General features: G+C 49.6%; 1 protein-coding gene across 3 annotated transcripts in view; it reads left to right on the top strand.

Moving 5' to 3' along the window:
• The window catches only part of LOC122372242 (potassium voltage-gated channel protein Shaker-like), a 66,898-nt gene that overhangs the window by 33,441 nt on the left and 17,907 nt on the right, over nt 1-15,550 (top strand). For 2 of the 3 annotated variants that reach the window (XM_043349182.1, XM_043349184.1), the window contains exons 2-5: nt 8,620-8,734; nt 9,983-10,119; nt 13,461-13,589; nt 14,013-14,653. In XM_043349182.1, coding sequence (XP_043205117.1) covers nt 8,620-8,734; nt 9,983-10,119; nt 13,461-13,589; nt 14,013-14,653 — 1,022 coding nt within the window. Of the gene's footprint in view, nt 1-1,271; nt 1,507-2,187; nt 2,911-8,619; nt 8,735-9,982; nt 10,120-13,460; nt 13,590-14,012; nt 14,654-15,550 lie in introns of those variants that run through there. The other variant, XM_043349183.1, reaches the window with a different exon arrangement.

The following is a 15,550-nucleotide window of genomic DNA, read 5'->3' as shown; positions in this document are numbered from 1 at the left end:
AGAGAGAGAGAGAGAGAGAGAGAGAGAGACAGAGAGAGAGAGAGACAGAGAGACAGAGAGACAGAGAGACAGAGAGACAGAGAGGGGGTTGGAAATATTGTATGGAAACCCAAAACACCTATTTAAGCATTTCATCCGATCCTCACCGGCTTTTGGTAATGCTGAACAGAGCCGCTTCCATATTCTCTGTATCTGCATTGGCCAATTGATGGCGCTTCAGCATCCATACACGTGCCACTGACTGCCTCAGCCCGCTGGCACAAGGTTACCGTGAATGATGCTCCGCGGTTCTCCGAATGTGCTCTCAGTGTATGTATATCATCGCTATCATCCCAAGCCGCGAACGCTCAAATGTCATTTGGTAATGGCATGTGGTACCTCAGGTGGACCGTGGGCTGTGCCACAGGTCAACGGGTGCACTCATGAAGTGGCGCAGATTGCCAGCCAGTGAGACAAGTCACAGCAGCCAACAATTCGCTCGTGTTTTATCAGGTGATGCGTTAACCGTCGCACTTATAAAAAAGTGGCGAAAGGACCCTCTCTCCTTTAACCAGGAATGTTTTAATATCGAAGAATGTTACTGGTTCGAGCGATGCAGGGTATCAATTTCGAAGCAGCTTGGCGGTACACACTACACAACCAAACACGGGGTAATTGTCATTACAATATCAGAACCTACGCATACCTATTGGTTACCTTTATTCGCGTCTGACGAGTCGACAGGACCAATTAATTATAAGTGGGATATTGTGCTCGAACTCTTTTGCCCTCTTCAAATCACTTCCTAGCTTCAGATTGCGGCCTCTTCCCGCCCCTCTCCCGTCTTTTACAGCTAATCTCCTCGACCCGCGCTATAATTCCTCTCAGCTCCAGTTGAGCGCCGCCATCCACCCTGTCACCGACAGATCGCCGGACGTCCGGCCCCCCGGCGCCGCGCTAATCCTTTCCGGGCGTTCAGAGCCGGTCTCGCCGACCTCCGCCCTCCCACTGCAGCGGCCGTCTGACCGCCGCTCGGGGACACCTGGCCGGCTGACCGGTCAGCGGACGCCACAGGTGGCCAGCAGCGCTAACTGCTCGTCCGCCAGGTGACTTGACCCACCGGTACATCGATCATCGCCGCCTGGACCGCCGCCGGCGCGCCGAGTGAGGAGTGGCGGCGGCCGGCCGGCGGCCGCGGCGCGCAGCCGTGCCTATCGACCTGGCCGCCGTGCCGGCCGCTCTCTGCCAGTGTTTCGCGGGCGAGCGCTGCCGACGGCGGCTGGCGCTGGACAGAGCAGCTCTCTGACCTCCGCCGCGGCCCGTGCACCGATCTCGTGCGCCCTGGACAGGACTAAGGTCGCTGCGGACAGTGCGCGCCGTGGATGGCTGGGGAAGCGGCAGAGACAGGGACATGTCATGGATGACCGCGGTCTGAACGGACGTTGATAGTTTTCCGCTGCGTTGGACAAAGGTGGTAGTGCAGTGAATTATCGACACTCTGTCTCGGCTGGGTAGCCGAACGGTATGGTAGGTCTCGGGCTCGCTTTCTGTTACCGTTTTATAGCGCTTTTATGGGCAGCCATGCCGTGAGTTCAGGGCATTGCCAAAACTCATATCGTGTTAAACTCTCGCTCAACTAAACGCCAAGAGTTGTCGACAATAATGAGCTGGAAACCTCCTTTAACGTTTCTGAGAAATGCAATTGTAGCGGAGTCATTCTGGATACAATGCTGAATTCGTTGTCCTGTCATTGGCTGCTGTTTATTCTTTAGGCACTCATACATTCCTAATCTGGATGCTACAGTAAAGTATACAAGTACACGAAATGTTTCGCTTGAATTGTCTTGATAATAGAGCTTTGTAACGACTATGCATCTTTCAAAAAGTTTTGATTCCCGAAACGCATTTCAAGTTTCAAAAATATCGCATGTCTTCGAAAATTTCACATGCTCCTGGCAAAACTGTTGCTTAAAGTTTTCATCCCTATAAGAAAAATAGCCATGGCCCATGTCAATTATCACAGACCTGCACTCTGTTCATAGTTGAGCACCAAAGCGAATAAATAACACAAAACAATCAAAATAATGCACTGCGACACGGCTGCCAAACTAGGGAACTTGTTGCTTTCGGTATGCATAGTCTCTTTGTTTCACAATGATTAAAATGTCGAGTCCGTTTCGCTACCACCGACCGACACCCGTTTTGCAGTATGCAAGTTCTGCGGTTGATGACCGTGGCAACGTCAACTTGTCAACAATGTATGTCGGTCAAGGCGAGCCCTGAGGCACTGCACAATAAGAAAAGGTCTATTGGACAAAGAGCTGAAGGCTCCCACTGCTGTCGACCGGCGTGTGCTCTACGTGTCGGAAAACTGGCCAATGACATTACGGACCGGTCAAGTGGCTCTACTACTCACGCTTCTTTATGATTGAATTGACGGTTTAAGTCGTGCTGGCTCCCGCATGGTTCATTTCGCCACCGTCACAAAGACAGTGCACTCGTCCGGACAGACGGAAAATGTCGCCACCTGACCTAATCGGCACAGCTGGGCGGACTGCCTCAGACTGAGACCGTTGACGACAGGCCGCTGGCCGCCTCGTCTCGGGAGATCACTGGCTGGCTGGCCGGCCGATCAGTGAGCTGCCCAGTTGGCGAGGGTCCGGGCCCGGTTGGGGCCTGTTTGGAACGCTCTGTGCCGCCGGTCGGGGCACTCGGGGCCCGCTCGAAGAACCGAACTCAGTGACTGAGCGGACTGCAGTGCTGTGGAGTGTTCACACCGGCGGCTATTCACCGATGTGCCGGCGGTATGCCAGAGTAGCCGCTGACTATGTGCACCACAATCTCTACTGTGGGGAGCTCGTTCGACGTGGACCTGCTGCTTCACCTGTGCCACCTCCCGAACAGGGTCAGGTACAGAGATAAGATGATGAGGTACGTGAGGTGATAGCCACGCAGCGCGGGCTCACTCGTGTCGCTGAGTATGTCCGGCGCGTTGGAAATACGTTACATATTTGGCAGCTACATACGTGTCAGTGTTTTGATGTTTTTGGTACTCTTGAATGTCGTCGCCATTTTCTGTGTCGTTCTCTGGGCTTTCTTCAAGACCGTGAAATGGGATTCTTTCATAACTTCTCTTGTAACGATTTTGAAATTACCATAATTCAGCCACGGTTATCATATCGCGCTAAAGTCGCTATTAACTGTTCGTTCATATCTCAACCCAGACACCTCGTTAGTTGCAGCCCCTTCCATCGTCTCTCCGCGAACCTAACCTAAAAAAAACACCCACGTATACACCATCGATATGATATGGCATCAACAATTAGTATGGCCTACGGGTACGTATTTGCGGGCTGAAATTTTCGAATCATTCTAAAAAAGAAGAAGGGAGGAAATCCAAGCTTAGTATGCTAGCAATCACTTCACTGATTGGCCTGATTCAATCGTGCAACTCCTGCTAACTCCCGCCCAGTTCCGCTGAGTTCCACCTAGTTCCGATGCGGAACTGGCGGCGCGCTGCCGAGCCAGGGAGCACGTGCTGTTGGCTGGACATGCCCGCCCCATTGATTGAGGGAGGGGGCGGCGGCGGCGCGGGCCCACGAACGTCACCAGGTAACGGGCCCGGAAGGCGCTGCACGGCGCCGTGCCTGATCAATGGCACGGACCGCCGGCCGCCGGCAGGGAGGGGACCGTATACCTACAGGCGCGCCGCCAGTGACCCGCCGGCCGTGCGCTGTGAAACAATGACCGCCGGCCCGGCCACCGGCTGCGGCGCTCACAAGTAAGCGGTCGGCGCGGGCGGGCCAGCCCAATGACATCTGGGTGGGATCGTGTGAGCTGAGGCAGCCGCCACCGCTGCCGGGCCCACCGGGGCCCTCTGAGGGCCTCTAGAGACGCCCCGAGGCCCACCGGTGTCAGTGCGAGCCACCGGAGACTCGGCGGAACACCATGCTGACGGCCATGCTGGTAAGGTAAATAGCGCGTCCGATGCGGACCCGACTGGCGAATTGGAAGGGCGCCGCCGCGACCCGGGTCTATCGCAGCGCGGACGTGGTTTACTGAGGACCATCGAGTCAGGTAAATATTGTCCACCGCCGCCCCTCGGCTATGCAGGTGACACTTAGTTCCCTTTGGCAGGAGTTTGGGGACGAGAAGCAGCAGAGATCAGATGTATATTTTCCTTTCGAAGGAGGGACTGTTAACATAGCTCTGTTAGTACAACTCGGCTGGGGCAAACCTCAGTGATTTGTGAGGTCGTTTAGGGCTTCGGAGTTTTGAGTGGGTGACATGCCTTCATATTTTCGAGTTATGTCTTTTGTAACTTGTTTATGGTTTTGCATGGAATATATCTACTGTCGCTTTTCTAGTTATTGTGCGCATGTGGATATTTTTACTTCCAGTGATAAGCCTTTCTATTGTATAGCTTTCGTTGCATCTTATTACAGTCAATCTGTGTACGCGTGTGTCCATATTGAACAATGAACAAACTGTTAGAATTAAATTATGAATAAGATTAGTTGAGACTCTGGAAGTTAGAAAAAAAGAACTGGAAATTTTGCATAAATTGTGAAATATTTCAAGCACAGCCATACACGATGGTAGCGGCTTCCGCTAATCAAGTATGGAATGAAATTAGTTGATAGATGCCTGCACGAGTACTCACAACGCCATTTTGTGAAGTAAAGCGACAAGTACTTAAATTCGCGGACCATGGCAGCTGCGGTCTCAATAAGGAGCATCGCTTTCTTGTTGGTCTATGTGCGCGCTTTGACGTCCGTCTTCCTAAAAACTATGACTAGTGGCGGCTCCCTGTAAAGGTTGAGCACCGTTCCGTACCCATGGGGTCCGTGGTCGCGGCGCGAGTGGCCGAAGGGGGCAGCGCGGTGGCCCGGTGGCCAGTGCAGCGTCCTGTTGGTATTGGCGCCGGTCACACGACCGGCCGGCGCGGCGGCTGGCTGGGCCGCGCGCCGACAATGCCAAGGTAACGTCCGAGGAAACTGGCGACCGCGCGCTGGAGCGGTACACGCGGCATAGTCGCGGCGCGGGTCAGCCGGCCGGCCGCTTGTGTTGGCCGCCAGCTGACGGCTGCTGCCACTGCGCTGCTGTAACGGTCGCTCCAGAGCCGTCAGCGTATCCTAATTATCCTAAAACAACATTATTCAGGAACTAATTGAACCCCAATACGCAAATTCAGTGAAAAAATCGCGCAATTCGGTGAGTTTTTCGTGTAGAAACGGTGCAGCTTCGCCTATCTGCGTTGACGCCTCTCGACTACAGATGGCAGTAGTGTATTCGCCTGGAATGTAGGCTGTACCGCATCGCACAAACGTACTGCGGCACAGCCTACCCAGCTGTTGGCGCCAGTCAGCTATTCATCATTTATAGGCACTGCTGACACCTGGCTAATTAGCATATTACACCCAAACTAAATGTTGTTGTTTCTATAAATACCAACTTATATATAGCTCCTACTCTAGTGACACTTCGGTAAGCGTTTAGCTTGCCGAACTTCATGCCAACAAACCTGACTCTTGAGAGCAAAGTGAGGCACACTGATGGACAATGGTAAATGCTCAAACGGCATGCTATGGCTTAAGATGCCTTTTATAAGCCTTAGCATTCTTCTTTTCACTCTTTGCTATTAATAATAGGTCTTGATTTATAGTAACTTTTCAACATTTGCTGTTGTTTCATAACTAAGCACTAGGTATTTTTATCAAGTCTTTGTCTGCTATACAAACATTTGGAAGAGGGAGCTATATTCACATTCAAAATAAACGTTAGTTAGAGATAATGTATACTTTAAACAAGCAATTTCAAAATCTTTGCGTTGGCTCGATTGGAAAGCTGTCTGCATCAACTTTAGTGAGTCGCTTAAATCTCAATATTTACTCTTCCGATCGAAGTTTACTGACCGAGGCATAAAATCCAGAGAGTTTGCATGCGTTCGCTGTTCATGGAATCCGTATAACTCAAATAGTTTCCTTTATAACCAGGGACATATTACAAGAATGCCTTTCAGTTTTGTTGTTGCATGCATGGCCATTTTAGGACCCTGCTACTTTTGATCCCTTTTTGTTATCGTAAAGATATTAATTATTTAATAAATGGAATTTGAATTCAACTAAAATGCAACTGAAACTTAAGCTCTTATGCTCATATCCTTGATAACGTCTATTCAAAACTGAAAATAACGGTAAATATGTACATGTTTGGAGCTGGAAAACACTTCAGATATCATTAATAAGTGATACAGTGCCGCTTGGTTTTGCTCGGCAATCCCGTTCAGACATTCACTGCTTCAACGGCCTGTACATGTGCCGCACGGTCAGAGCCACCCGAGCCTGTGCATGCAGGTATGCGGCGGCGCTGCTCATTCGTTCGACACCGCGGCGGCCCCGAGCGCCTCGTTACGACCCTAATAGGAGACAGAGCCGGGTAGCGCGCCTCAGTCGGCCCTAAACATAACGGTCTGCAGCCCGGCGACCGCCCTGCCCGGCGGCGCTGCATTGGCGTCATATCCGGGGCCTGTGAGCCGGCCGGCGCGGCGGCGGTCGGTGCGAAGGACGGTCAGCGGTCAGCGGAGGGACGGACAGCCGCACCGGAATGGCTCAGGACCGGCCCTGGTCACCGTCGCTAGGGGTTGGGGTAGCGGTGGTGTCGTCAAGGCTATGCTACCTTAGTCATGCTTTAGTTCAGGTGTAGTAACTGGCAGGCAGTCACTAGCATCGTTATTACTTTAAAATGATTTCATACCTTATTTAAAATTGGAGATGAGGGAATAAGATAATTGAGCTAAAAGTTCATTTCAGAATTGAGGTGGGAGCAAAGTATTGTTTAATAAGGTCGATGTGGAGAAGAGAGAGAGAGAGAGAGAGAGAGAGAGAGAGAGAGAGAGAGAGAGAGAGAGAGAGAGAGAGAGAGAGAGAGAGAGAGAGAGAGAGAGAGAGAGAGAGAGGGGAGAGAGAGAGGGGATTCAAGAACCCTTGAATGGAATGCAATTCTGCATGACTTTGTGCACCGCAATACGCTACATACCATAACAAGTTCACCATAAAAAGTTGATGGCCAGAGAGTCGCTTATATACTATAGACTGTCTTGTAACCCAAGGTTTGTGGTATGACAACAGTTGCTGTATTTTGGCCTGCTTATATTTCGTATTCTGTCAGCGGTCAAATAGTGTGTGAGATAAAGAGCCGGCGTGCTGATTCAGCATGCTAATTAACCCTATTCCTGGCGGGCTCCGCCGGGACAAGAAACTCGCGGGGGGGGGGGGGCGATTCGGCCCCCCTTCAGATCTCAAAAACTACACATCGCAGCGACAAACGGTAAACGGCATCGGATACGCACGGTCAAGATCTACAATTTTTACTAAAGTCATTTTCTGGTCAGGTCAAAGATGACGTCACAGGGGTCGAAAAAGTCAAAATGGCGGCGCTAGATATGGAGAGAGTTTTTCTCAAATAACTTTCGAATTAGTCAAGATAGGAACAAATAAAGGGCATCATCGTGATCCTCTCGTCAATCCGCATCGAATGATATATATGTTGACCTCGAAAGGTCAAGGTCAAAGGTTGACCTCAGGTCACGTGACCTCGAGGTCATCATGTATATCATTCGATGCATCTTGACGAGCTGAACACAATGAGACCATCCACGCGTCTGTATCTTGTTCCTGTACGGAGTTATTGGCCAAAAACCTTTGGTGACCTTTGATGACGTCACATGACCTCACAGCTGCCCAACAGCAAAACAGACCTCAAGGTAGTGAAGGTTGATCGTATATGAAGTCATGTATGGTATATGGGGCCATTCCGACTCGTTTTAGTGGTAAAAACAGGGAGTTGATTTTTCCCCCATTGACTTATAATGGGGAGGTCGCGAAACTGACCTGACCTTAGGTCACCGATATCAAAATTCCGAGATATACAAATTGCACATACTGGTACCCTAACTAAAGCCTGAAGAGAAGAAATTGATCGGTCAAAAACTCTAGCTCTGGCGTGATTGCAAACTTTTCTGAGGTAGGGTCACCAAACCGCCTCTGGTGACCTGACCTGAGGTCAGATCAACTCAAAATTTTCAGACATGTTGCGTAGAAGCCTTTTAGGAAAAGTCAGAAAATTTGAGCTTCCTAGCTTAACGCGTTTGGGAGAAATAACCAAAAAACCTCAGGGGGGGCTCCTGAGGCCCCCCCGCCAGGAATAGGGTTAAATCAGAAAAACGACCCATAAATGGGCCAGAAGACGAACTGCCTCTCCAATAATTCCGCACTCAAGCTCTTTCTTTCAAGCTATCTCAACGCTATGTCAGCCACAAATTGAGCCTGGCAACCGTATTGACCCCAACCAACCATGCACCATGCGAAAACCTGATGCTGACCTTGACCTGAAATAGACCATGACTCCACCCCGACCGAAACCCGACTTTGCTGGTGACCTAACATTGACTATGACCTTGACTGTGACCGCTTGGGATCCAGTTGTGATGCAACTTTGACCCAGCTGTAACCTGAACATGACTCCACCTTTGCTGGTGACCTGACCTTGACTCAACTGAGACCGCTTGTGACGCCGCTGTCACCTGACCGTCACCCGACCGTTTCCCATCTGTGACCGGCTGCACTCTCCTCTCGGCAGGTCGCTGCCAAAAATCAACCCGGACGACGGCGGTGCCGGTCATACTCAGGTGCAGGTCAGCAACTTCGAGCCGATCCCGCACGAGCACGGCTCCTGCGAGCGGGTCGTCATTAACGTGAGTATTCAGAGCACGGACACGTATTGTGTGTGTGCCGCCTGTAGTCACGGGTAGCCCCTAGAAAGCCGATTGGGCGCTTCGGTGCCATAATGTTGATCTTATGATAAAGAAAATCTCACGTAACTCAAATTACATTGAAATCAATTTCTGGCGATATGCTAAAGATGCTGTTATGCGTGATGGAAGTAAAGTTTTGCAGGAATGAAAAAGAAATGAACTGTTTCGGGACACCACCACTATGGAAAAGGCAATCAATTTGACGGATATTGACAGTTGCGTGTTAGTAAAATGATTGCTTCAGTCACTTTTAAGTTCTCGACCAATAATTTGAGTGATAATGGATCTCTGGCAGGTGACCAAAGCCACGTGGAAATGGCATGCAATCCTATCTTTGGTAGCAAGATTTCGAGTCCGCTGCACATTTGGCGATGTTTAACGATCAGTTTCAGCCGTTAAACTGTAATCAAGCGCCATTAAAACTCAAGTTTGAAACAAATCGCTGAAAGACGCACTGTTTCGCTGATACTAAACATGTCACCAGACATTAAAATTGCTTTTGTCTCTCCTAGTCTTCTTGATGAATTTTCCATTTAGCAGCGAGCAATTTATGATGAGTTTTTGGAACCCTCTTCTTTTATCTTAGAGTGCAGACTCGCAATTACCAGGATCCTGAGAACTCAGCGGCCTCGGTGAGGCGCGCCTCGGCTCGGTGATGTATAATCCGTTCTCAGGAGGTGGCGGTAAACAACGTTGCATCACCTGGAATGAGAAACGCGCCCCTGTTTTCGCTCAAACGTTCAACTGAACCAACGTATCGATCCAATAGCGAAGCGGCCCGGGCAGACGGTTGAGTTATGACAATGTGCTCGCATTGCTAATAGATAGCAAGATGGCACAGTCACTTTAGCGACGTTAGATATTTTTTTTTGGGGGGGGGGCATACATGAAAAGTACATCTACTTCTTCCATCTAATGCATCTAAATTTTCCATGTAGGAGATGTGTGCTTCAGTTGTGACTTGACTCCCGAGATACAGCGTTGACCGGTCGCTTCCCAAGGGTATCTTAGACCTTTGTAAGTGTGGGTCATGTGATCTGCATGTGACTTATGTATCCTATGTGATCTGTGTGACCTCTATGACCTACATAATCTTTGCGACATTTGTGACCTGTGCGGCCTATGCGACTTTTGTGACCTCTCTGACCTTCGCTACCTGTGTGACCTTTCTGACCTGTGTTCTCTCAGGTGAGTGGGCTGAGGTTTGAAACTCAGCTAAGAACGCTCAACCAGTTTCCCGACACACTGCTGGGCGACCCGGCGCGAAGAATCCGGTACTTTGACCCCCTGAGGAATGAGTACTTCTTCGATCGAAATCGAACCAGGTAAGCGACCGGCCCACATGAGAGCGAAAAGATTGGCCCTAGCTAATTCTCTGCGTGGAATGAACAGCGAACTCCTGCTTAACCAGATAATGGTTTTCTAAGGTCATGTGCTGTCTAGACTCTCAACCCAAAATTCATTAGATAATCGACGAGGCGGTTTAATCGTAGATTGATGTTTCATTTTAATCTCACCATGAGCTGTCAAGGACAATTTATAACGTTTAGTCAGTTCCAATTTCTCTGGCGTGGCTTTGGTGGCGACTGCCGACAGGGAAGTTACAGCGGCGAAATGGTGTCATAACTGCGCGCCATGGATTAAAGGCTTTCAGTCGTAACGTCTGCCATTGACTGCAGATCGAGGCGCGGTGGAGGGATAGGGGGGAGGGGCTGAGGCGCCAGATGGGAGGGAAATATAAGGACGGGATGCACGGCGAGCTCAGGCGGAAAGGGTAACATCAGGACGGGATGCACGGCGAGCTCAGGCGGGAAGGGTAACATCAGGACGGGCGGCGGCCACTGGTCGGGGAACCGGCTCATGAAACCTCTCATACTTTCTGACGGATCCTCATGTCATGACCCATCAACTGCCTGAAAAGTGGAGTTTGGGGACTCCATGCTGGCCTGTTTGCGAGAGGAGCCAGGATTTGATGATTGGTTTCAGGCAGTTATTCAGGTACTGCAGTGCTTCATAATTTAACCCGGCCGGGCCCGGGGGGGTAATCCCAACCACCGCAGCCCGGGGGGGGGGGGCGTTTTTCGCCCCCCCCCCTGTCTAACTCCGTAAATAAGGGAGCTACGGAAGCAAAAGCGATACCAAACGAAAGGTCCTTACGAGACGATTCTAATGCACCCAAAATTTTTGACCTCAGGTCAATTTTCAAGGTCAGAGGTCAAGGTCAAAGTCCAAAACCGGCACATGTGTAGTGATCTCAAAGTAAGCATTCTAGAGGACGGCAGGCTGCATCAAACCGGCAAAATTGGGTGTCAAACGAAAGAAGAGAATCTGAGGATTCTGAAAATGTGCTCCAAATCAAAGGTCAAGGTCAAGGTCACGCTCAAAATTGACCTCAAACTTGGCACTTTTTCGCACATCTTGCGTGCTAACTTCCAAGATGTTTTGAAATGTTTTGAGGCTTATCAGTTCCCTATTTGTGGTTCATCTTACGATACAAGGCTGCTCAAAGGTCAAGGTCACAGAAGAGTATCCCTGCTAGAGGCTATTTCACTGATTCAAGTTAGTAATAATAAATAAGACAATTTTGCCATCCGGAAGCTCTAAATGAAGGCTTAGAGGAAAATAGATGCCAGATTCGTGATCAGCGGGTACAAATCCATCATAAACGACCTTTCATGTGTCAAGGTCAACCAGAGGTCATTCGAGGTCACATGAGGTCAACATGAAACTTGACCTTTTCCAAACAAAATATATATCATTCGACGCGGCTTTACAAGGCGAATGCGATGGTATCACTGCCGTAGCTCTAGGACCATTTTTGTCGAAGTTATTTGCGAAAAACTAAAACCGCATTTCGGGGTCGTTGACCTGACCTCTGACCTCAGGTCACCGAAACTATTTTTCTATTTTTCTCTAGGTCAAACGCTACACAGCCGTGCTCGTAATTTGTCTTTATCTCTAAAACTCTATTTTTAGCAGCTATTTGAAGTTTGCGTCTGTGACGCCGAAGTTTGCCGTGCAGGGGTCTAGAAAAATGGACCTTGTGACGTCATCAAGGGGGCTAGGTCCAAATTTTTTACTTCAGAAGATGTCAAATTGATGGGAGAAAAGGTACTGAAAGTTTCGCCTTCCTATCCCTAAGAGTTCGTGAGTTATCGCAAATATTCGCCAGGGGGGCGAAAAACGCCCCCCCCCCCCCGGGCCCGCGAGGGTTAAGTTACCCATACGGAGCGATTCTAGACGTACGCCGTCCATTTCCACTAGGTGACTCTTTATGCGATGAGCTGATTCCTTTTCGTCTTTTCTAATGCACGAATCTAGCCCGCCTCGAAAGTATTGCTAAGGAAAGACCTTTCTCAGCGTACCCCCCAACTGTCAACAATAACTCCCCCAAAAAGAACGCTGTGCGTTTAATTAAAAACCAAACAACTGACAGGAAGACATCTTTATTTCCTTATAATTTTGTTCATTTTAAACTGATACAGACAAAACTCTGAGATCCAATGCATTCAAACGTGTTTCAGCTTCATATCCCGCGGACCGAGAACTGGGAGATTTATGGTGTTTTAAAATTGCATTCTTATTCGAAGCGGCTGTTCCTTATATGAGAATCAACCAGCACGGCTGATTTCTCATTGCGATTGCTGACCTTTCCTGGGTTCACTGAGACGGCGGCCACCTGAGCGCCCCGATCAATCTTGCTCCTGGTTGCCAGGCAAGGTGGCTGCTTCGTTTCTCGCCTCTAGCTGCAACCGAACGCCACAGTTTCGCTCATCTGGTCGCCTGAGGGCTTCCGGGCGCACACGCAGCAGAAAATTAACATAGCCCGTGATTAATGCGGGGAAGAGCCAACGCCTTGGCGGCGGAGAGGCATACGGGAAGGCGCCGCCAGCCATCCAATAAGGAAGCCAAACAGAGAACATTTTAGACGACGCTCACGCCTTGCATATTGGAGGAAGAGAATGGAGTAGTGTCAAATCAACTGAAACCTGCTGATCGATGAGTTTTGTCTATTTTGAATATATCTGAGAAGATCGCTTTTCGAACTCGAGTAAACGTCCTACAATTTGTGTGGACAATGCTTTGCTTATTTTATATATATGATTAGGCTGCCTTGCTAAATTTCGTTCGGTTAAAACACCAAATGTTTTGTTACCTTAGCTCCTGGTCTTGAAGACATTGGTATTGTAAGCACCACGCAAAGTTCTTAGTCTCAGGAGAGCGCTAAGGTGGCGTTTTGTTTTTCTGTTCTGACAGCGCGAAAGCTTTATGCTGCTGTTTTTCTTGTTTATCGTCCTAATAACTGTAAAACAGCGTCCCAATTCTCTCGCGACTTGTTCCTTCGCTGTCTCTACAGAAAAGATATGAACACCAACTTAGCTATACTTTTGGTGCATTTGCTGAGAAAATGAGCGGCGTGTCTTCCTTATACGCGGAAATCGATGCATACCTATTGCATAAGGCCAACAACTTTCGCCGGAACACTTTTTTGCATGAAACACTGGCCTACCTTTCGAGGCGCCCCACGCTCTCGCTCGATGCATTGGAAATAATGCATTTTTATTTTTATCTGTTAGTGGTGGTCAGCAAACGCCACCTGTTTTCACCAGCTTGTGCCCCTACTTCAACTATCGAGTCTGACGTGTCCTTGTGGTGTCTGTTTCAGTTTCGATGCCATCCTCTACTACTACCAGAGCGGGGGCCGGCTCCGCAGGCCTGTCAACGTACCGCTCGACGTGTTCTCAGAGGAAATCAAGTTCTACGAACTTGGAGAATATGCCATCAATAAGTTCAGGTCTGTGCCGCAGCCATAACTCGTAAGAAAGTGGAAATTATCAGAGTTGTGACCAGATTAGATTTCGCAGTTGGATTAAAGTCGCAGTTAGCTCGCAGCAATGTGGCTCATTTACAATGGTTTCTATTTCTACTGTAGAGGAAAAATATAAGTGCCGTCTTTAAAGAGCCAATATAACGACAATTTATTTGCACTGTTGAGTACCCAATTGTAAACCAGATTTGCAGGCATTGCTAAGACTGAACAGACTTAAGGTCATTACATAAAGTTATGAAGAATAATTAACGGAATCTATGTAACGGAAGTTATGATACGATCACCCACAGGTCTATCCAGTATCCATGTCCTCACAATCCTCCCAAAACCGAGAAGCGACTGTCCAAAATGCTCGGCGGCAGTTGACTACACGCGTCTGTGTTTTAGGGAGGACGAGGGTTTCATCAAGGAGGAGGAGCGGCCGCTACCCAACAACAAGTACCAGCGCAAGCTGTGGCTGCTGTTCGAGTACCCGGAGAGCTCACAGAACGCGCGGGTGGTGGCCATCATCTCTGTGACGGTCATCCTCCTCTCCATCGTCATCTTCTGCTTGGAGACGCTTCCCGAATTCAAGCACTACAAGGTGTACAGCGCGCCGAACAGTACCATCGTCGAGGAGGACGAGGTGCCGGCTGTCACCGACCCATTCTTCCTTATAGAAACCATCTGTATCATATGGTTCTCATTTGAACTGCTCGTGCGTTTCGCCGCCTGTCCGAACAAGGTCAGCTTCTGCCGTGACGTGATGAACATCATTGACGTGGTGGCAATCATTCCTTACTTTCTGACGCTGGCCACGGTGGTGGCAGAGGACGAGAGCGTGGTGCCCACGCCAAAGCCGACAGTGGCCGGCGCAGAGACGGGATCGAACCAGGCCATGTCACTGGCTATCCTCCGAGTGATACGGCTTGTGCGAGTGTTCCGAATATTCAAGCTATCGCGGCATTCGAAGGGCCTGCAAATCCTAGGAAGAACATTAAAGGCCTCCATGAGAGAGCTCGGGTTGCTCATTTTCTTCCTGTTTATAGGTAAGTCCCCACCGATCTGCACAGATCAGTGGTCGTTTCATCAAAGGTATTGGGGGTCCGTGTCCTACTGATAAGCAGTCGCTGGGGTTGATGGTCATTTCATCTATGGGATGGGATTTTGGGATTGTCTCAAACTAAAGTAATTATATGATGCATTGAATGACCAGCACGGTGATGTGTGTCTGTGTGCCTGTGAAGTGTGTCTGTGTATGGCTCCGTCGCACCACCAGTGTCGCAGCTGCAGCGCGTCGGTCCCGGCCCCATACCCCGGCCGGTGCGCCGCAGCCACACTGACCGTATCGATAGTGTTGTGCCGCGGGTGACCGGGAACGCCTTCCCAGCTACAAATACGGGTAGTGGGGCGCCCATAAGTAAGGCGCCGATGTGCTGTAAACAACGTCAACAGGGCGCCGCGGCGGGGATAGGACCCGAATCCCGGCTCGGCTCGGCGGCTCACTGCGCCGACCGGGTAAGCCCGTCGAACGAGCGTCGCTCGGCGACCAACCAGAGGTCTCTGCAAAAACACATGGCGTCCCACAGCAATACTGGAGTGATGCCGCCCACTTAGTGTAAGCCGGCTCAGACGGGCTTACGTATGTTCTCTGGTGATAGTTTTAAACCGCAGAGATGGGATAGCCTCAATGATAGCAAGAGATGAGAGGGCCGGTAATTGTATGACGTAACTAAAAGAAAAAATAGCAAGGAATGTAGCCATTAGGGAGGTGGCGATAAAACATAAAAGCTGGTTTCAAGCAATGCCACATACCAAATCAAATCATATTTAGCCTAAAGACCTTAGATAAAATCTACCAACTAGCATCAGGCTAAAAAGTGAAAAATATGGATGTGGTAAAACGTCTGTCCCGTGCAAAGATTCCAGAGCTGGAATTGCGTTTG

This window comes from Amphibalanus amphitrite, unplaced genomic scaffold, assembly GCF_019059575.1.
Source record: "Amphibalanus amphitrite isolate SeventyFive unplaced genomic scaffold, NRLGWU_Aamphi_draft 001334F_arrow, whole genome shotgun sequence".
Lineage (NCBI taxonomy): Eukaryota > Metazoa > Arthropoda > Thecostraca > Balanomorpha > Balanidae > Amphibalanus > Amphibalanus amphitrite.
Note: the sequence above shows the minus strand (reverse complement) of the source record. Positions and strands in the feature narration are given on the sequence as shown.